Source organism: Rhinolophus sinicus, chromosome X, assembly GCF_036562045.2.
Source record: "Rhinolophus sinicus isolate RSC01 chromosome X, ASM3656204v1, whole genome shotgun sequence".
NCBI lineage: Eukaryota > Metazoa > Chordata > Mammalia > Chiroptera > Rhinolophidae > Rhinolophus > Rhinolophus sinicus.
In genome coordinates this window covers 71767235-71790472 of record NC_133768.1, presented here as the reverse complement: position 1 = coordinate 71790472, position 23238 = coordinate 71767235, and the positions used below count along the sequence as shown (strand labels likewise).

At 34.8% G+C, this 23238-nt stretch overlaps 2 protein-coding genes across 2 annotated transcripts in view; one reads left to right on the top strand and one right to left on the bottom strand.

The window, feature by feature from the left end:
• The window catches only part of IL1RAPL2 (interleukin 1 receptor accessory protein like 2), a 1389708-nt gene that overhangs the window by 242477 nt on the left and 1123993 nt on the right, over positions 1 to 23238 (bottom strand). The window lies entirely within an intron of this gene.
• LOC141569695 (thymosin beta-4-like) lies at positions 16973 to 17247 on the top strand. The gene has a single exon (XM_074323952.1). It carries the CDS (start codon positions 16973 to 16975, stop codon positions 17105 to 17107), a length of 135 nt encoding a protein of 44 aa, XP_074180053.1. The 3' UTR covers positions 17108 to 17247.

The following is a 23238-nucleotide window of genomic DNA, read 5'->3' as shown; positions in this document are numbered from 1 at the left end:
AGAATGAAATCTTGCCATCTGCAACAAAACGAATGCACCTAGAGGTTATTGTACTTAATGGAGTAAGTCAGAAAAAATGCCATATGACTTCACTTATCTGTGGAATCTAAAGAACAAAATAAAACAACAAACAAAACAGAAACAAAGGTATAGATACAGAGAACATTTTGAGGGTTGCCTGATGGGAGGGGGTTTGGGGCTGGGTGGAAAAGGAGAAGGGATTAAGAGGTACAAATTGGTAGTTACAAAATAGTTATGGGGGTGTAAAGTATAACATTAGGAACATAGTTAATGATATTGTAATAACTATGTGTGATGTCAGATGGGTACTAGATTTATCAGGGTGATACCCTCATAAGTTATATAAATTTTTATTACTACGTTGTACACCTGACACTATTATAATACCGTATGTCACTCTAATATATGGTAATGGAAGGAGAACTGACTCTGGGTGGTGAACACACAATAGGATTTATAGATGATGTAATACAGAATTGTACACCTGAAATCTATGTAATTTTACTAACAATTGTCACCCCAGTAAATTAAAAAAAAAAAAGATTGAGATACAGGAATAAAAGAGATAGTTCAGAAAAAAAAGAAAAGTAAAACAATTATTTAAAATGTGCATCTAAATAATACCAATGAATAACCCAAAAATTAAATTAAGAAAATAATTTCATTCAAAACATCATTAAAAAGAACAAAATACTCAGGTATAAATTCATCAAAAGTAGTAAAAGTGTTACATACTGAAAACTACAAAATATTGTTCAATGAAATCAAAATATAAATAAATGAAGATACATTCCATATTCATGGGTTGGCCAATTCAATATTTTCAAGACAGCAATTCTCCCCAAATTGATCTCTAAATTGAATGCAATCCCTTTCAAAATTTCAACAAGCTTTTTCTTCTTTTTCTTCCCAGATTTACTGAGGCATAATTGAAAAATAAGATTGTATATATTTAAAATGTACAACATGGTGATTTGATATACATATATATTGTGAAATTTTACCACAATAAAGCTAATTAACACATCCATTGCCTCACCTTTTTGTTTTTTCTTAGTGAGAACACGTAAGATATACTATTGGCAAATTTCAAGTTTACAACACAGTATAATTAATTATAACCTTCATCCAGAAAGTTTATTTAAAATAGAAATAGACACACTGATGTGAAATTTTACATGGCAATGCAAGAGACCCAGGATAGTTAAAACAGTCTTGAAAAAGAGTAATCAGGAGGACTCACACTTCCTGATTTCAAAACTTACTATAAGCTACCAATGTGGTATTAGCGCAACAAGGGTCATATAGATTTCAGTGGAACTGAACTGAGAGCCCAGAAATGAACCCTTACATGGATGGTCAACTTTTTTACTACAGTGTCACAATAAGTACCAAAATTCACTGAAAATGGATCATAGATGTAACTATAGGAGTTAATCTATAAATTTTTATAAGAAAACGTAAGAGAAAACTTTATTACTCTAACATGGCAAAGCATTTTTTAAAAAAGCGTCTTTAGAGAAGAGCACAATCCATATAAGAAAAAAATGGTAAATTGAGCTTTATTAAAATTTTGAATTGTACTTCAAGACATCATTAAAAAAATAAAATTAAAAAAAAAAAAAAACAAGACACAGACTGGGAGAACATATTTGCAAATCACATATCTGTTAAATAACTCGTATCCAGGTTATATAAAGAATTCCTACAGTTTAATAATAAAAAGATAAATGACTCAATTTAAAATGAGCAAATGATGTGAATAAATACTTCTCCATTGAAGATATAGAACTGGCCAATAGGCACATAAAAAAATGTTCAACACCACTAGTCACTACGGAAATGCAAATCAAAATTACAATGAGGTACCAATATATGCCAACTAGAAAGACTATAATTAAAAATCTAGATAATAACAAGGGTTGGCAGGGATGTGAAGAGATTGAAAGAATCATGAAATCCTAGTAGGATTTTAAAATTCCACAAATTCCTCAAAATTTTACATAGCATTATCTTATGATGCACCCAGACATTCCACTTGTGAATATATACTCAAGAGAAATAAAAACATGTCCACACAAAACCTTGTACCTGAATGTTCACAGTGGTATTATTCATAGTATTCAAAAAACTAAAACCACAGAAATTTCCATCAATTGATGAATGAATAAACAAAGTGGTATACCCACACATACAAGGGAATGTTACTCAGCCATGAAAAGGAACACAGTACTGATGCATGCTACAACATGGATGAACCTCAAAAACAGTATACTAAGTGAAGAAAGCCAGTCACAAAGGTCCACATATTGTATGATTCCATAGTAAGTGAACTCTGCTTAACTTACATTAGGCGTTCAGTCCCTGCTGTGGTCTTGTCTTCAAAATCTCATTGATTCTCCAGGAAAGTTCATAGCCTCACTCAGGTCTCAATGTCATGTGAACATCAATGCCATCCAGAAGAGACTTTACAGATAAACTCAGCATATCTGCTATTCAGTGCCTTTGCATAGATCGAATGTGCTATCTGGGGGAGAGGGGGCCACTGTTTGAGGTATGGGAAAAGATCAGAAGTGTTCATATTTGGGTTTCTTCTCCAACTAGAGTTAGCACTCATTCAAAAATTTTTCAACCCATTCAATGCATTGCTCCTGATATTGTAAAATATTTTTATATAACCATATTCATTTTGTCCTATTCCTTACAGCATTGGGCCACATGTTATGTACTTAAGGTTTACTATTTGACTGATTGATTAAACTTTGCAGGTGTGCTTACTGTTTTCACAGGATTTAGATGAAACAAGATGCCAGGTCACTTCCTTGGAAACATTTTTTGCATAAGGAATTATTGTCTCACAGTTCCATAACAGAGCAGTGCTTTCTTACAAAGAGACCAGTGTTACAAATTATTTAGAAGCCTTAAAATTTTGCCTCCTTAATGAACTATTTTATTTATTTCTGATTAAGTAGTAGCTATGTAGTGTAGCATGGTGGTTAAGTAGTGGACACTGTAGAGCCAGACTGTTATATTTTAATCCCAACTTCTCCAATTCCTACACTGAATTTGCATCCTGATTTATCCACTCACTCAATGCTTCAGTTGCCTCATGTGTAAAATGAAGGTTAACCTGATATATTTTATAGGATTATTGTGAGGATTAAATGACACATAGGAAGTGTTCAGTAAGTGTCAGTGACCCCACCCTTTCTGTTCTATAACATTCTCAGTAAAGGGGAAGAAAGAACATAAACTCCCAAAGAGATTTTTACAGTGTTATTAGTAGTATAAAGATGATATATAAACTAGTTTCTCAAATGAAAGCTATTTGTATAGCCCATTTTTCATAGAGGCCAAGAGGGAGGTTTATTCTTTGGAGAGAGTAATCAAACCAGGCTGACTGTCTACAATGGGCTGTATCACACAGCCACCCACATTCCTGATCTTTAAAATATAGCACAGTATAAAGAAAACATTAAGTTTATGTTTTATTCACCTTTGTATCCTCAATGGCTAATAAAGTCCTCTCCACAAGAGAGGTGCAGATAACATGTTATGGAGATTCTGAAGAGAGAAATTACTAATAACTTGGAAAGGTGGAAAAGCAGTTAAAAAAAAAAAAAACAAGACACAGACTGGGAGAACATATTTGCAAATCACATATCTGTTAAATAACTCGTATCCAGGTTATATAAAGAATTCCTACAGTTTAATAATAAAAAGATAAATGACTCAATTTAAAATGAGCAAATGATGTGAATAAATACTTCTCCATTGAAGATATAGAACTGGCCAATAGGCACATAAAAAAATGTTCAACACCACTAGTCACTACGGAAATGCAAATCAAAATTACAATGAGGTACCAATATATGCCAACTAGAAAGACTATAATTAAAAATCTAGATAATAACAAGGGTTGGCAGGGATGTGAAGAGATTGAAAGAATCATGAAATCCTAGTAGGATTTTAAAATTCCACAAATTCCTCAAAATTTTACATAGCATTATCTTATGATGCACCCAGACATTCCACTTGTGAATATATACTCAAGAGAAATAAAAACATGTCCACACAAAACCTTGTACCTGAATGTTCACAGTGGTATTATTCATAGTATTCAAAAAACTAAAACCACAGAAATTTCCATCAATTGATGAATGAATAAACAAAGTGGTATACCCACACATACAAGGGAATGTTACTCAGCCATGAAAAGGAACACAGTACTGATGCATGCTACAACATGGATGAACCTCAAAAACAGTATACTAAGTGAAGAAAGCCAGTCACAAAGGTCCACATATTGTATGATTCCATAGTAAGTGAACTCTGCTTAACTTACATTAGGCGTTCAGTCCCTGCTGTGGTCTTGTCTTCAAAATCTCATTGATTCTCCAGGAAAGTTCATAGCCTCACTCAGGTCTCAATGTCATGTGAACATCAATGCCATCCAGAAGAGACTTTACAGATAAACTCAGCATATCTGCTATTCAGTGCCTTTGCATAGATCGAATGTGCTATCTGGGGGAGAGGGGGCCACTGTTTGAGGTATGGGAAAAGATCAGAAGTGTTCATATTTGGGTTTCTTCTCCAACTAGAGTTAGCACTCATTCAAAAATTTTTCAACCCATTCAATGCATTGCTCCTGATATTGTAAAATATTTTTATATAACCATATTCATTTTGTCCTATTCCTTACAGCATTGGGCCACATGTTATGTACTTAAGGTTTACTATTTGACTGATTGATTAAACTTTGCAGGTGTGCTTACTGTTTTCACAGGATTTAGATGAAACAAGATGCCAGGTCACTTCCTTGGAAACATTTTTTGCATAAGGAATTATTGTCTCACAGTTCCATAACAGAGCAGTGCTTTCTTACAAAGAGACCAGTGTTACAAATTATTTAGAAGCCTTAAAATTTTGCCTCCTTAATGAACTATTTTATTTATTTCTGATTAAGTAGTAGCTATGTAGTGTAGCATGGTGGTTAAGTAGTGGACACTGTAGAGCCAGACTGTTATATTTTAATCCCAACTTCTCCAATTCCTACACTGAATTTGCATCCTGATTTATCCACTCACTCAATGCTTCAGTTGCCTCATGTGTAAAATGAAGGTTAACCTGATATATTTTATAGGATTATTGTGAGGATTAAATGACACATAGGAAGTGTTCAGTAAGTGTCAGTGACCCCACCCTTTCTGTTCTATAACATTCTCAGTAAAGGGGAAGAAAGAACATAAACTCCCAAAGAGATTTTTACAGTGTTATTAGTAGTATAAAGATGATATATAAACTAGTTTCTCAAATGAAAGCTATTTGTATAGCCCATTTTTCATAGAGGCCAAGAGGGAGGTTTATTCTTTGGAGAGAGTAATCAAACCAGGCTGACTGTCTACAATGGGCTGTATCACACAGCCACCCACATTCCTGATCTTTAAAATATAGCACAGTATAAAGAAAACATTAAGTTTATGTTTTATTCACCTTTGTATCCTCAATGGCTAATAAAGTCCTCTCCACAAGAGAGGTGCAGATAACATGTTATGGAGATTCTGAAGAGAGAAATTACTAATAACTTGGAAAGGTGGAAAAGCAGTTAAAAAAAAAAAAAAAAAACTTGGTGCAAAAGATGTTACAGCTGGATGGGAGTCAGACATGTCCAGCTGGAGAGAAAAGGAACTGCAAAAACTTATATAAGAGGAAGTAACTATATGCAAAGAGATGGAGAAAAAACATAGGATGTGCAAAGGGGACATTGTGAGTGGAAGTAAGATTCACGAAGTGGGTAGGTAAAAGATACAGAGACTGGAAATGTAGGTTAAAATGCTTGATGTGAGTGTGAGGGGATGTGGAGCGTGAGGGAGTAGAGTTTGAAATACCTCACTATGAAGTATGGATTTTATCCTGTAAGCAACACAGAATGACTGAAGCTTCTTAAAGAGGGATATGGTATGATCAGAACTATGCATTAGAAAGATTAAGCTGGTGTAGAAGAACATTAGGAGAAGGAGAAGGTGAGTAGGGTCTAAATTGTAAGTTGTTTGAATAGTCCAGGCAATAGGTAACTTGGATTAGAACCAGGGACAAGGAAGTGTGGAATGTAAAGGAGGGAATAGAACCAAGAGAAATTTGAGGGGGAAGCATGAACGAAGATTTGATAATCTATCACATCCCTCTTCGCTCAGGCTGTGTCACAGCTCAGCACTCAATGCTCTCCACAATCTTCAGCTTTATCTTTCACTAAACATCTGACATGCCTAATTCTTCAAGCTGTATCGGGTTGCATTCCTTTATTAAAGTACACCCTGCACTTTCCATTTACTCCCCTTATTTCCACATGCACAAGCACTATCCATTTTTGAAAGTTCATTTAAAATATAATCTCTTTCATCAACCTTTCTTGATTCTTCTCCATGTAGAATTAACTCCCTCTTCTATTCTTCCACCACATTTAATTTTTACATCTGGTTTGGCATTCATCCCACTGTGTACATACATTCCACAGTATTTTATTACCCGCACAATAAAGTTCAAAAACCTTATCATGGAACCCAAAACTATTTAGTTATTTGGTCATTGATTAATTTACTAATCAATTCATTCAACAAATATTTGCATTCCTAACATATGCCAGGCACATTGCTGAGCCCTGTAGATAAAACACAGAAGAAAACAGATATAGTGCTTAGCCTTATGAAAGATACATTCTACTGCAAGAGGCAGGCAATAACAAATATGTAAATAAATTGACTAAGAGTTGTAGTCAGTGATATGAAGTACATGTGCAAAGGGTTGATATTGAGACTAAAGCAGATCAAGAAGGGGAAAGTTCTATTTTAAATAAGGTAGCTAACAAAGGCCTCACTGAGGACATGCATTTAAGTTAAGACTTACAGGATAGGGAGGAAGTAGTTTTGTGAGGACTTTCAAGAAGGTCATTCCAGGCAAAGAGAATAGGCTATGCAAAGGAACAAAGACAGGAAAAACCTTAGTATAGTCAAAGAACTAAAAGAAAGTTTATGTGGGGTTGAGCACAATGGATGAGAAGAATTGCATGAGGTCAGGCTGGAGAGGCAGACTTAGTGTTTGTGGGACATGGTAAGGACTACACCTTTTTCTTCAAATTCATTGGGAATTCATTTAAGAATCACATGCAGTAGAGTAATACGATTTAATTTACATTTAAAAATGATTACTTTGATTTCTCATTGGGTAACATAGGGACAAGAATGGTTAAATGGAGTCCAGGTTGGAAGCCATTGCACTAGCCCAAGCAAAAAAATAACTGCTTCTTAACCTAAGGAAATGCTATATGAAGAAAAGAGGGCAGATTCAGTGTTTAGTTTGGCGATAAGTTGCCAAGGAGTACTAAAAAATTGGATGTGGGAGAAGTTATCAAGGGTGATAATTAAGTTTGTGATATGAGTAACTAAGTAGTGCCTGTTACTAAGGTTCAGGTTACTCACAGAGGAGGTAGATTTGGAGAGGAGAGATAAACAGTTCAATTTGAACATTTTTATTTTGAGATACTTACTAGACAACAAATGAAAATGTCAGTTGGGCAGTGGCCTATGAATTAGGGAGTCAGTGGAAGAAAATAGGCTGGAGAAAATTACTGAAGAATAGTGGAACATAATGATAGTTAAAGCCATGGTATTGGATGAGATTACTTAGGGAAAGAATGTCGAGAAAGAAGAGAAGAGGACCGAGAAATCGGTCCTGAAAAATTCAAAGATTTGTAAGGCACAGGAGGAGAGGCCTACAAAGGAGATTTACTTAAAGCAGCTATTGCGGTAGGAAACAAAACAAAAAAAATAAAACAGGAGATTGTGATGTTGCTGAAAGAAAAGAATATTTCAAGAGAACTAGTGAGGTAAATTGTTCATCATGCTACTTACATCAAGTTAAGATAACGACAAAGAAAGGTCCACTGATTTTTTTAAATTAAAGTTTATTTATTTATTTTTAATTTTATTAGTTTCAGGTGCACAAGACAAAGCAAAACTTAGACGTTTATCATTTATATCCCTCACACTGTGTGAAACCCCTCCCCCTATCCACTATCCCTCTGACATCGCACAGAGCCATTACATTTCCACTGTCTCTATTCCTAATGCTGTGCTCCGCTTCCTGTAACAATATACATATAAATATATATATATATATATATATATATATGTATATATATATATAAATATAAATATATATATATATATATATTTTTATATATATATATATATATATATATATATATATATATATATTTAAGTAAAATCATAGTTGGCCTTCAGTATTGTTCAGCTTCAGGTGTACAGTGCAGAGATCAGGCATCTACATCATCCCTGAGGTGGTCTCCCAAATGGAACACATGTCCATCGGATGCCCTACAACATCTTTACATTATTCATTACGTTCCCCAAATTAATTTTCAAAACCCCGTGGCCATCTTGTGGTTACCGACTATTTTCTAATCCCCTCACCTTCCCCCTTATCCCCACCCCCCCTCCCATCTAGCAACCCTCAGTTTTTCCTCTATGTCTCCAAAACTGTTTCTGATTAGTTCATTCACTTATTCTTTTCTTTAGATTCCGCATATAAGTGAGATCATATGGTATTTGTCTTTCTCTGTCTGACTTATTTCACTTAACATAATGTTCTCTAGGTCCATCCATGTTGTTGCAAATGGTAAGATTTCTTTCTTCTTTATGGCTGCATAATACTCCATTGTATAAATGTACCACAGTTTCTTAATCCAGTCATCTACCGATGGGCATTTCAGTTGTTTCCATGTCTTGGCTATTGTGTATAGTGCTGCAATAAACATAGGCGTGCATAACGTTTTTTGAATTAGAGTTTTGGATTTCTCCGGATAGATACCTAGGAGTGGGATTGCTGGATCATAAGGTAGTTCCATTTTCAGATTTTTGAGATACCTCCATACTGTTTATTGGAGTGACAACTTTCTTAGTAAAGTTACATAGGATTCAAGGGTACAATTCTGTAATATATCATCTATATATCACATTGTGTGTTCACCACCCAGAGTCAGTTCTCCTTCCATTAACATATATTTGATCTAGTTTACCCTCCTTTACCACAGCCTTCCCCCCTTACCCTCAGGTAACCACTAAACTATTGCCTGTGTCTATGAGTTTCCGTTTCTTTGTCTTGTTCTTTTGTTGCTTTCAGTTTTATATACCACATATCAGTGAAATCATACGGTTCTCAAATTTTTCTGTCTGACTTATTTTGCTTAGCATGATAATTTCAAAATCCATCCATGTTGTCACAAATGGCACTATTTTGTCTTTTCTTAATACCACATATTCTCTATCCAATCATGTATTGAAGGACACTTTGTTTTTTTCCATGTGTTGGACACCATAAATAAAGCTGCAATGAACATTGGAGCACATATATATTTATGGATAAATGCTTTCAGATTTTTTGGGTAAATAGCCAGGAGAAACTTATGGACCTTGGGTTCAAAGAGGATTTTATGAATTTGACCTCAAAGGCAAGGGAAGTAAAAGCTAAAATAAATGAATGGGACTTTATATCAAACTTAAAAGCTTATGCACAGCAAAAGAAACCAGAGACAAAATAAAGAGGCAACCAACCAAATGGGAGAAGATATTTGCAAATAATACCTCCAATAAGGGGCTAATATCCAAAATACATAAGGAACTCATACAACTCAACAACAACAACAACAACAAAAACAATCCAAATAAAAAAAATGGGCAGAGGACCTGAAGAGACATTTCTCCAAAGAAGACACAGATTGTCAATAGACATTGAATTTTACATCATGGAATTTGTTGTTGATTGTGTCAAGAGTGTTTTCAGTTGAGTTGAGGAGAAAGAAGCCAGAATGGAGAGGGTTGAAGAGTAAATAGAAGCCCATAAATTGAAGAAAGTAAATGTGAATAATGAGTTTGCTTAGGATGAATGTAGAGAAATGGAGTGATAGCAGAGTAGAAGTGGGGTCAAGAAAGGTTGTTTCTATTTGTAAAATGGGAGACTGGGAAAGAGTAACACATGCTAATATTCATGGAAATGATCCACTAAAGAAGGGGAAAATTAATGATGTAGAAAATGGAGAAGATAACTGAAGTAGCAAAGTTCTTGAAGCGGAGAAAGAAGATGGGAATGGAAGAGCAGATGGAAGAATTTGCCTTTGATAGAAGGAGGGAAAGGGGAAGAATATGAACACAGACAAAGGTAGGACTATAGATTTGGGCATGAGATGATGAGAGAGTTCCTAGATGAAGATTATGATGATGATAGCAAACACTTAGAGACACTTATTATTGGCCAGGCATTACATACACACATGTGCATACTTATCCATACTTATCAGGCAAGTAGTACTATTATTTCTATTTTTGCAGGTGAAGAAACTGAAACACAGAAATGATAAGAAACTTGCTGAATGCCATGAAGGTGCAATTCACACCTAGTCAGTACTGATTCAAAGTTCATGCTTTTAACCATATGTTACTTTTTCAGTGAGGAAAGAAGAAAAGTAATCAGATATAAGCAAATGTTGAAAAGCTTGGGTGAAGGAGAAAAACATATGAAATAGTCATCTAGATAAGTGGGAAGGTGAGCCTAAAAAGGAATGTAATAGAATTACTGTGTAGCATTACATACCTCTTTTAGGTTTGAGGTTTAATTCAAACAGAAACCAGTCAGATACAATTAATAGCACGTTCAGAAAATTCATGTATAGGTCTATGTTTCACATGAAATTATGGATCCCTTGAGATGAAGGATATGCCTTTTTTGTCTTAGTATTCACCACAGCATCTTGCAAATAATAGACACCTAATGTCTATTTAATTGAGTTTGTTTAATCTATTGCTCCCAATTAAAACCATATGAGAGAGGACTGTTAACCCTTGTATAATTCAAACTCCCCATGCAATAAAATATTGACAAATTGGATTACATAAAAAAGTCTACATGGAAAAAAAATCATAAGTAAAAAGTCAAATGACAAACTATTAAAAATGTTATTTGCAACATGTGTTACATGTTGCAAAAAAAGGCTAACATCATATATATATATATATATATATATATATATATATATATATATGAAATAAATGAAAATATAAATTAAATAAATGAAAAAGATCAAAACTGTGTAAGAAATATGGACAAAAGTAATGAACAGTAAACAAAAATATGTACAGTTATCCCTTAAATTTATAAAAAGATGCTCAACTTTACTTGCAATAAGAGAAATGCAAATCAAAACTACACTGAGGAACAAGTTCTCATCGATCAGTTTGAAAAACTTCAAAAGTGTGACAATACACTGTTGGTGAAGCGGTGGGGAAACAGTCACTCTCATGTATAGTTGGTAAGACTGCAGAAGGATGTGACTCCTTCAAGGGGAATTTTGAAATACACAGTGGTGTGCTGGTAAATGTTTGATAGCTGGTTTCCTGAAAGGAGAAAAAAAAAAAAACCTAAACTAAAACCAAAGAGCCCTGATGTTCAGTGTATGCTGATTTCCTTGGTGAAAATTGCCCCACCATAACCAATTTCAAGCTACCAAAGTGAAATCACTGAACACAAACTGGCAAGAGATGCATATTAGCACATGGTTATATAGTTTTCCTACCATATAGTTACAATTAACATAAATAACTGAAAGAACAAAGCTAATAGTAAACTGTAGTTAAAAAGAATTAGGAAATGATGAGTTCAGAATATTTATTACCTTAATTTTAAATATTATTTTAATGGTAAGTTTATATGATTTAATTTTTACTAATGCCTGTATTTTACAACTAGCTCACTAAATTCCTGCAGTGTAACAGTATGAACTGTTTCTTGAAAGCCAGTATGAACCACCTTTAGCACAGCACTGAAATAGCTAAAAATCTAAATTCACATTTACTCTTTGACCCAACATTCCTACTTCTAAGAATTTACTCTGAAGGTACGTCTTCAACAATACAAAAGTACATATGCAGAAAATTATTTATTGCAAGATTGTTTATAATATGAAAAAATTGGAAACAATCTATATGCCCATACATAAGAAATCCACATAGTGAAGTTTTATGTGACTGCAGAAATGAATGAGGATAAAGAAACGTGTACACAATGTTCAGAGCAGCTTTATTAGTTACAGCTAAAAACTGGGAACTACCCAACTGTCCTTCAGTGGATGAATAGTTAAATAAACTGGCACATCTATTTCATAGAATACTGCTCAGCAATAATAATGAACAAACTACTAATATACACAACAACTTGGATAAACCTCAAGGAAATTCTGCTGAGTGAAAAAAAAAATCCAGTCTCAAAAAGATGCATATTGCATGATTCCATTCATGCAACATTTGTGAAATAGCATAATCATAGATACAAAAAACAGATTAGTGGTTCTCATGTGTTAAGGATAGTGGGGGACCACGGGTGGCTATAAAGGGGTAACTTGATGGGATCTTCTTCCAGCTTTATTGAGACACAATTGAAACACAACATTGTGTCAGTTTAAAGTGTACAACGTCATGGTTTTATATATGGATATACTGTGAAATGATTACTATAAGGTCAATTAACACTTCCATCAACTCACATAGTTACCATTTGTGTGTGTATTCAGTGCCCGCACATATGCACATGTCTGTATGTGGTGAGAACATTTAAGACCTACTCTCCTAGCAACTTTCAAACATGTAACACAGTATTATAAACTACAATCACCATTCTGTGCAGTGGATCCCCAGAGCTCATTCATCTTATAACTGAAAGTCGGGACCCTTTGAAGAACATTTCCCTATTTTCCCCACCCGTACCCCTTCCCTGTGCAGCCACCAATCTATTCTCTATTTCTGTTTGTTAGAGTTCAGGATTTTTAGATCCCATATATAAGTGAGATCATACACTACTTGTCTTTGTCTGACTTACTTCACTTAACATAATGCCCTCAAGGGTTATCCATGTTGTTACACATGGTATGATTTCCCTCTTTTTTGTGGCTGAATAATATTCTATTGTGTGTGTGTGTGTGTGTGTAGTACCAAAAAAATGTATACACATTTTAAGAAAGGAAAAATCTGTACTAAAATTATGTTGATGGTAACCACGTTGAGCACCTCTTGTAATTACAGATGTCAAACGTGACTTGTATTCATCTTTTGTATCAGTATATATTATTAATATATATATCAGTATATATTATTGCAATTTTAATATATAATAAAATATAAAATAAAATAAAAAAATAAAAAATAAAATAAATAATAATAATAAAAAATGTGTATACATTTTTTGGCACCTTCTCTGTGATATATATATTCAAATATATAAAAACATATAATCAAATACATATATAATCAAATATATATATGTGTGTGTGTATATATATATATATATATATATATACACACATATATACACATATATTCAAATTTTCTTTGTCTATTCATCTGTTGACAGACACTTGGGCTGTTTCCATGTTTGACTATTGTGAATAATGCTGCAATGAACATGGGGGTGCAGATGTCTCTTCAAAATAGTCATTTAATTTCCTTCGGGTATATACTTAGAAGTGGGATTGCTGGATCATATGGCAATTGTATTTTAAAGTTTTGAGGAACCTCTATAACATTTTCCATAGTGGCTATACGAATTTACATTCCCACCAACAGTGTAGAAGTGTTTGGTTTTCTCCACATCCTCAAGGGAGTCTTGTGGCAATACTATGGTTGAATGTCTTGATTGTGGTGGTGGTCACACAAATCTCTACATGTGATGAAACTTCAAAAAGCTAAACACACAGAAACACAAATGAATGCATGTATAACTGGTGAAATTTGAATAAGCTCTGTGGATTGTACCATTGTACCCATGTCAAATTCCTTAGTATTGATATTGTACTGCAGTTATATAAGATGTTGACATAGGGGGAGGCAAGGGGAAGGATACACAGACTTTCCTATATATTCTTGGCAGCCTCATATGAATCTATAATTACTGCAAAATTAAATTTAAAAAAAGAATGAGGTCCTCTATGAGCTAATATGAGCTGACATGGAATGATTTTTCAGGGTATACTGTTAAATGAAAAATAAGTGTATAATAGAATGAACATATAATACACTATCTTTCATGAAAGAAATAAGGGGAATTGCTGAAAAAATATATATTCATATTTTTTGAGTTGTGAAAATAATGATGAGTTCATTTTTGTAAAATAAAATACAGTAATAATGATGTATTCATTTTTGTAAAATGAAATACAGTAATAATAAGGTAGAAACATATGACATTGTTTACATAAAAAGAGTAGGTAGGCATGGGGTGAAAGGTATAGAACTTCTCTGACTTTACTTTTTTATAGTGTTGATTTTTGAACTATGTTGATGTTTTACATATTCAAACACATAAATTTATAAAATGAGGGAAAACTTTAAAATTGGATACAATCAGAAACAAATGTGCCTAACTGTACATCAAATAGATAATCTGATGGATGAAAAACAATCAAAGTAAATTTTGTACCAGCTGCTCTGACTATGCATACTCAGTGGATATTCTAAGGGCAAAAAAACTGCATAGAAATTTTGAACTTTAAAATATTATTGCTGATACTGGTATGGGTGTAGAAATTCTTTTAAAAAATGATCTTATGGTAGGAGTGAACAAATAAATATATTAATGCTTCAGGGAATCAGGGTTGACACTTTGAGTGGAGGGTACAAATATGCAAAGGAGGAGAGAACAAAACCTTTAATTTTCATTTGGAATTAGAGGTATTGGTATGAACTCCTATGCACACTAAGAAAGTCTAGAATCAATGACAACCAATAGCAATGAGCGTAACTAATGCTCAGATACCTTTGTTTCAAAAGGTCATCCCCCATTAAAACGAACCAGCACTCCTTCCAGGAAAGGTAAAGTACACAGTAATTTTTGAACACTGTGTGTCAGAAAGTAAGGGCACATTAAAAACTGACGAGATATTTTAAAAGAACACAGGAGGCAACTTGAAGAGGCTCTCACTGGTCTAATTTAGGGAAAAGTAGCATTGAAAAAAACATAATATAGACTTAATAAAAATTCCGTTTATCAAAAAACATGATTAAGAAAGTGAAAAGACAAACTGCAAACTAGGAGAAAATAAGTAATCTCAATCTCTCTATTTTTCTCTCTCTCATCCTGAAAATACAAAGAACTCCAAAAAGTCAGTGATGTAAACATAAACATTTAAAAAAAATTCTTTTTAATTGGGGAATATTGGGGAACAGTGTGTTTTTCCAGGGCCTATCAGTTTCAAGTCATTGTCCTTCAATCTAGTTGTGGAGGGAGCAGCTCAGTTCCAAGACCAGTCACCGTTTTCAATCTTAGTTGCAGGGGGCACAGCCCAACATCCCATGTGGGAATTGAACCGGCAACCTTGCTCTTGAGAGCTCGCACTCTAACCAACTGAGCCATCCGGCCACCCCAACATAAATGCTTTTTTTTAAAATAGTCACCAATAAACTTGTAGAAAAAATAAATTGCAGGTTACTAACTTTGTAAACAGCAAATGAAAATTGATCATCACTTCTAATTTTACAATATAAGGGTTAAGACAATATCTCAAGTTATTCCTTCTTAAAATCATGTATCTCCATTAAGAAAATAATAATAGTATATCTTTTTAAAACATGGTCAAAAGTCCTGAATAGGTAGCCCCCAAAGAAGATGTCTGAATGGCCAATACGCATATGAAAATATGCTCAATATCATTTGTAATCAGGGAACTGCAAATTAAAACCACCATGAGCTATCACCATACACCCCAGAAAGGACAAAATAACAAAGAATTACAATACCAAGGTCATATAACCACTTTGAAAAAAGATTTGGCAGTTCTTTTTAAAGTTGAACATACACTAACCATATGATCTTGTTATTCCATACTTAGGTATATATTCAAGAGAAATGAGTCCATATGTTTCCCAAAGATCCTAACAAGAATGTTTACATAAGCTATATTTACAGAAGCTAAAACCTGGAAATAAACTCAAATGCCCATTGACAAGAGAATGGATAAACAAATTTTGGCATGATCATGCAATGGAATCTCTTCAGCAATAACAAGAATAAATTGCTGATCCAGGGATAATAGGAATGCATCTCAAAACCACATTGAGTACAACATACTCCTGCTTGTCCATCATTGGACTGAAAGCCATACAGCTAAACTCCAGTAAAACTGATCCCCTATAGCTCCCCAAAGCAACTCAGCATGTACATGTACTTGCACATTTTCCACTTTACCTGAGAAATCCTCCCATCCTTATCTGATCTCCTGGAGGAAATATTCCAGGACCATGAGAGCCATGTTTTTGACCCAAGTCTGCCCATCCTGTTCACTGTGCATCTACCCTATACTGTCACTTCTTCAAGTGGTAGTAACTTCTTTCTTTTATTAAAACTTAAGTTTTTTGATGGTAGGGACTGTTTCATATTTCTGCGTAGCTACCAAATAGCTGGAATATTTACTTAACAACATGTAGGCACCTAATAAACTTCTGTTCATTAAAAAAAAGCAATGGGGTGCCATACTGTTTGAATCTATTATATGAAGTTCAAAATCTTGCAAATGAAATCCATGTTAATAGATTCTACAGTAGTGTTTGGGGAGTACTGACTGGAAATTTTCTGGGATGATGAAAAAGTTGTCTACCTTGATGTGTTGATTACAAGGATGTATATATTTATACATAAAAAAACACTGATCTGGATAAGAATCAACACAAAAAGATCAGTTGTTTCCATACTAACAATGAATTGTTCAAAAAGGAAATTAAGAAAACAATTCCGTTTACAACAGCATCAAAATAATAAAATACTGGCACTCTGCGACAGCCACTGAGAAGATCAGATTCTACTCGTTCGCACGCCTCGCTCCGCTTCCTTTGCAACCATGTCTGACAAACCTGATATGGCTGAGATTGAGAAATTCAGTAAGGCAAAATTGAAGAAGACAGAAATACAAGAGAAAAGCATACTGCCTTCAAAAGAAACGATTGAACAGGAGAAGCAAGCAGGCGAATTGTAATGAGTCACGCACCACCAATACGCACTGTACATTCCACAAGCATTGCCTTCTTATTTTATTTCTTTTAGCTGTTTAACTTTGTAAGACACAAAGAGGTTGGATCAAGTTTAAAATTACTGTGCTGCCCCTTTTCACATCAGAACTACGGACAAAAAAGGCAGCACCTGCCTTACCCATATGCCTGTCTGGCTGGCAGGGAAGGAAAAGAACTTGCATGTTGATGAAGGCAGAAGCTGGGTGGCACGGTAGTAAAATCTACAGTAAACACCAAGCTGATCCAAGGTGTCCTGCAGGCAGTAAAATGCAGTTTAATCAGAGTGCCATTTTTGAATATTTTTAAATAGTTTCAGGTGCACAAGACAAAGTAATACTTAGACGTTTATCTTTTATATCCCTCACACTGCGTGAAGAAACCCCCTCACCCCATACACTATCCCTCTGAAATCTCACAGAGCCATTACATTTCCACTGTCTCTATTCCTAATGCTGTACTCTGCTTCTTGTAAGTATATACATACATACATACATACATACATATATATATATATATATACACACATATATATATACATATATGTGTGTGTGTATATATATACACACACACACACACACACACACACACACACACACAAACTTGTAGTTGATATTCACTATTGTTCACCTTCAGCTTCAGGTGTACAATGCAGTGATCAGGGATCTAATCATCCCTGAGGTGGTCTCCCTAATGAGACAAGTGTCCATCGGATACCCTACAAATTCTTTACAACATTATTGATTACATTCCCCAAATTAATTTTGAAAACCCCGTGGCCATCTTGTGGTTCCTGTTTTCTAATCTCCTCACCTTCCCCCTTATCCCCACTCCCCTCCCATCTAGCAACCCTCAGTTTTTCCTCTATGTCTCCAAAACTGTTTCTGATTAGTTCATTCACTTATTCTTTTCTTTAGATTCCACATATAAGTGAGATCATATGGTATTTGTCTTTCTCTGTCTGACTTATTTCACTTAACATAATGTTCTCTAGGTCCATCCATGTTGTTGCAAATGGTAAGATTTCTTTCTTCTTTATGGCTGTGTAATACTCCATTGTATAAATGTACCACAGTTTCTTAATCCAGTCATCTACCGATGGGCATTTCGGTTGTTTCCATGTCTTGGCTATTGTGTATAGTGCTGCAATAAACATAGGAGTGCATAAAGATTTTTGAATTAGAGTTTTGGATTTCTCCGGATAGATACCTAGGAGTGGAATTGCTGGATCATAAGGTAGTTCCATTTTCAGATTTTTGAGATACCTCCATACTGTTTTCCATAGTGGCTGCACCAATCTGCAATCCCACCAACAGTGCACAAGCGTTCCCTTTTCTCCACATCAGCGCCAGCACTTCTTGTTTGTTGATTTATTGATGACAGCCATTTTGACTGGGGTGAGGTGGTATCTCATTGTGGTTTTTATTTGCATTTCTCTGATGGTTAGTGAGGTTGAGCATTTCTTCATATGTCTGTTTGCCATCTGTATGTCCTTTTTAGAAAAATGTCTCTTCATGTCCTCTGCCCATTTTTTAATTGGGTTGTTTGTTTTTTGGAGTTGAGTTGAGTGAGTTTTTTATAAATTTGTGATATTAACCCCTTATCAGATATATCATTGGCAAATATCTTTTCCCATTCAGTAGGATCCCTTTTTGTTTTATTGATGGTTTCCTTTGCTGTGAAAAACTTTTTAGTTTGATGTAATCCCACATGTTTATTTTTTCTCTTACTTCCCTCGTGCGAGGGGATATATCAGTAAAAATCTTACTCCGGGTAATGTCTGTGAAGTTTCTTCCTATATTTTCTTCTAGGAATTTTATGGTTTCAGATCTTACATTTAAGTCTTTAAGCCATTTTGAATTTATTTTTGTATATGGTGTAAGGAGGTGGTCCAGCTTCATTGTTTTGCATGTGCTGTCCAGGTTTCCCAGCACCATTTATTGAATAGATTATCTTTACCCCACCGTACATTCTTGCTTCCATTGTCATAGATTAAATGGCCATATAGGCATGGATTTATTTCTGGACTCTCTATTCTGTTCCATTGATCTATGTGTCTGTTTTTATGCCAGTACCATGCTGTTTTGATTACTGTAGCCTTGTAGTATAATTTGATGTCAGGTATTGTTATACCTCCCACTTTGTTCTTATTTCTCAAGATTGCTGAGGCTATCCGGGGTCTTTTATGGTCCCATATAAATTTTAGGATTATATGTTCTATTTCTGTGAAAAACGTCATTGGTAGTTTGATAGGAATTGCGTTGAATATGTATATTGCCTTAGGCAGTATGGACATTTTAACTATATTAATTCTTCTTATCCATGAACATGGTATGTATTTCCATCTAGTTGTATCTTCTTTCATTTCTTTCTTCAGTGTCTTATAAATTTCTGAGTACAGATCTTTTACTTCTTTGGTTAAATTTATTCCCAGGTATTTTGTAGTCTTTAGAGCAATTATAAATGGGATTACTTTTTAAATTTCTCCTTCTGATGTTTTATTATTGGCATATACAAATGCAACTGATTTCTGAATATTAATTTTGTATCCTGCTACTTTACTAAATTCATCTATCAGCTCTAATAGTTTCTTGGAGGAGTCTTTAAGGTTCTCTATATATAGTATCATGTCATCTGCATATAATGACAATTTTACTTCCTCCTTACCGATTTGGATGCCTTTTATTTCTTTTTCTTGTCTGATTGCTGTGGCTAGAACTTCCAGCACTATGTTGAATAGAAGTGGAGAAAGTGGGCAACCTTGCCTTGTTCCTGATCTTAAGGGGAATGGTTTTAGCTTTTCCCCATTGAGTATGATGTTAGCTGTGGGTTTATCATATATGGCCTTTATTATGTTGAGATATGATCCTCTATTCCCACTTTCTTAAGGGTTTTTATCATAAATGGCTGCTGGATTTTATCAAATGCTTTTTCTGCATCTATTGATATGATCATGTGATTTTTATTTTTCATTTTGTTAATGTGGTGTATCACATTAATTGATTTGCGGATGTTGAACCACCCTTGCATACCAGGGATGAATCCCACTTGATCATGGTGTATGATCTTTTTAATGTATTGCTGAATTCTGTTCGCTAATATTTTGTTGAGGATTTTTGCATCTATGTTCATTAGCGATATCGGCCTGTAGTTTTCTTTTTTGTGGTGTCTTTGTCTGATTTTGGGATCAGGGTGATAGTGGCTTCATAAAAAGTGTTTGGGAGTCTTCCCTCCTTCTGGATTTTTTGGAAGAGCTTGAGGAGAATAGGTGATAATTCTTTTTTGAACGTTTTGTAAAATTCACCTGTAAAGCCATCTGGTCCAGGGCTTTTGTTTGTTGGGAGATTGTTGATTACTGATTCAATTTCCCTGGTGGTAATCAGTCTATTCAGGTTTTCTGTTTCTTCTTGAGTTAGCCTTGGAAGGTTGTATGCCTCTAGAAAATTGTCCATTTCTTCCAGATTGTCAAATTTGTTGGCATACAGTTGCTCATAGTAATTTCTTAATTTTTTTTGTATTTCTACGGTGTCTGTTGTCACTTCTCTTTCATTTCTGATTTTATTAATTTGGGTCCTCTCTCTTTTTTTTAATGAGTCTGGCTAAAGGTTTGTCAATTTTGTTTATCTTCTCTAAGAACCAACTCTTGGATTCATTGATCTTTTGTATTGTTTTTCTGGTTTCTATTTCATTTATTTCCGCTCTGATCTTTATTATCTCCTTCCTTGTACTCCCTTTGGAATATTTTGCTGTTCTTTTTCCAGATCCCTTAAGTGTGAAGATAAACTGTTGATTAGTGATGTTTCTTGTTTCTTTAGGTAGGCCTGCAATGCTACGCATTTCTCTCTTAGGACTGCTTTTGCGGCATCCCATAGATTTTGGGTCATACTGTTTTCATTTTCATTTGTTTCGAGATATCTTTTGATTTCTTCCTTGATCTCCTGGTTGACCCATTCATTATTTAGTAACATGTTATTCAGCCTCCAAGAATTGGTGTGTCTTCCAATTTTTTCCCCATAGTTCATTTCTAATTTCATAGCACTGTGGTCAGAGAAGACAATTGGTATGATTTCAATTTTCTTAAATTTATCAAGACTTGTTTTGTGGCCTAACATATGGTCTATCTTGGAAAATGTTCCATGTGCTCTTGATAAGAACGTGTATTTTCCAGCTTTGGGGTGAAATGCTCTGAAAATATCGCTTAAATCCAAGTGGTCCAATATGTCATTTAAGGCTGTTGTTTCCATATTGATTTTCTGTCTGGAGCACCTGTCCCTTGTTGTCAGAGGTGTGTTGAAGTCCCCTACTATGATAGTGTTACTGTTGATCTCTGTCTTTATGTCAGTCAGTATCTGTTTTATATATTTAGGTGCTCCTGTGTTGGGTGCATAGATGTTTACTAGGGTTATGTCCTCTTGTCGGATCGATCCCTTTATTATTATATAGTGCCCATCTTTGTCTTTTAATATGTTCTTCCTTTTAAAGTCTATTTTTTCAGATATAAGTATTGCTACTCCAGATGTTTTTCTCATTTCCATTTGCATCAAATATCTTACTCCAACCCTTCACTTTCAGCCTGTGTGTGTCTTTTGATCTGAGGTGAGTCTCTTGTATACAGCATGTACAAGGGTCTTGCTTTCTTATCCACTCAGCCACCCTATGTCTCTTGATTGGAGCATTTAATCCATTTACATTTAAAGTGATTATTGATAGGTACATAGTTATTGCCATTTTCAAATTTGTAGTTAGATTGTTTTCCTCTTTCTTCTATTTACAGAAGTCCTTTTAGTATTTCTTGCAATGCTGGCTTGGTGGTAATAAATTCCTTTAGCTTATTCTTTTCTGGAAAGCTCTTTATCTCTCCATCAACTTTAAATGATAGCCTTGCTGGATAAAGCAATCTAGGTTGTAGGCCTTTGTTTTCCATCAATTTGAGTATCGCCTGCCACTCCCTCCTGGCCTTCAATGTTTCTGTAGGAAAGTCATTTGATAGTCTTATAGGAGTTCCCTTGTATGTAACCCTCTGTCTTTCTCTTGCTGCTTTTAGGATTCTCTCTTTGTCTTTAACCTTTGCCATTTTAACTATAATGTGTCTTTGTGTGTACCTGTTTGAGTTTATCCTGTTTGGAACTCTCTGCACTTCCTGGGCTTGTATGTTGGTTTCCTTCATCAGGTTAGGGAAGTTTTCAGACATTATTACTTCAAATATGTTCTCAATCCCTTGCTTCCTCTCTTCACCTTCTGGTATTTCTATGATGCGCATGTTGTTGCACTTGATGTTATCCCAGAGGTCTCTTAAACCATCTTCATTGTTTTTTATTCTTTTTTCTTTCTGTTGTTCTGTTTGGGTGATCTCTGCTAACTTGTCTTCTAAGTCGCTGATTCAATCCTCTGCTTCATCTAACCTGCTGTTAACTTCTTCAAGTGAGTTCTTTATTTCAGTAATTGTGTTCTTTAGTTCTAACTGGTTGTTCATTATGATTTCTACATCCTTCTTGATGTTGTCTCTAAGCTCATTAAACATTCTTATCATCAGTGTTCTGAACTCTGTCTCTGATAGGTTGGTTACCTCTGTTTCATTTGGTTCCATTTCTGGAGGTTTCTTCTGTTCTTTTATTTGGGACATGTTTCTTTGCTTCTCCATTCTGGCTGACTCTCTGTGTTTGCTTCGATGTATTAGGTAGATCCCCTAGAGTTTTTAGTTCTTGCTGGGTTATCTTATGTAGTATGTGTCCTTTATATTTGACTTGCACTACTTCGTTCTTCTCCTCTGCGTGTGCTCCAAAGGTGACTCTTGTGTAGTGTATATTGTCCTGTTAAAGAAGATCTTTAATTGCTCTTCGCTTGTGAGTAGGTGGGGTTAATTCCCAGGCTGACTAATTGTGAGACTTGGCTCTGCCCATTGCAGGGTGTTCTGCTGCATGAGGGTTGACCACTTAAATGTGATTTGGCCTCTATGGGCTCTTGTGCCTGTAAAGAATCCCCTCTGAGTGTGTCACTTGTAGGTCAAACCCAGTAGTACTCTGGTTTGGTCTGGAGTTGGCCTCTGGATATGTTGAATCTTGTGCCTCTTAAGCTGGGCCCTGGCAAGGCAATTTCAGAA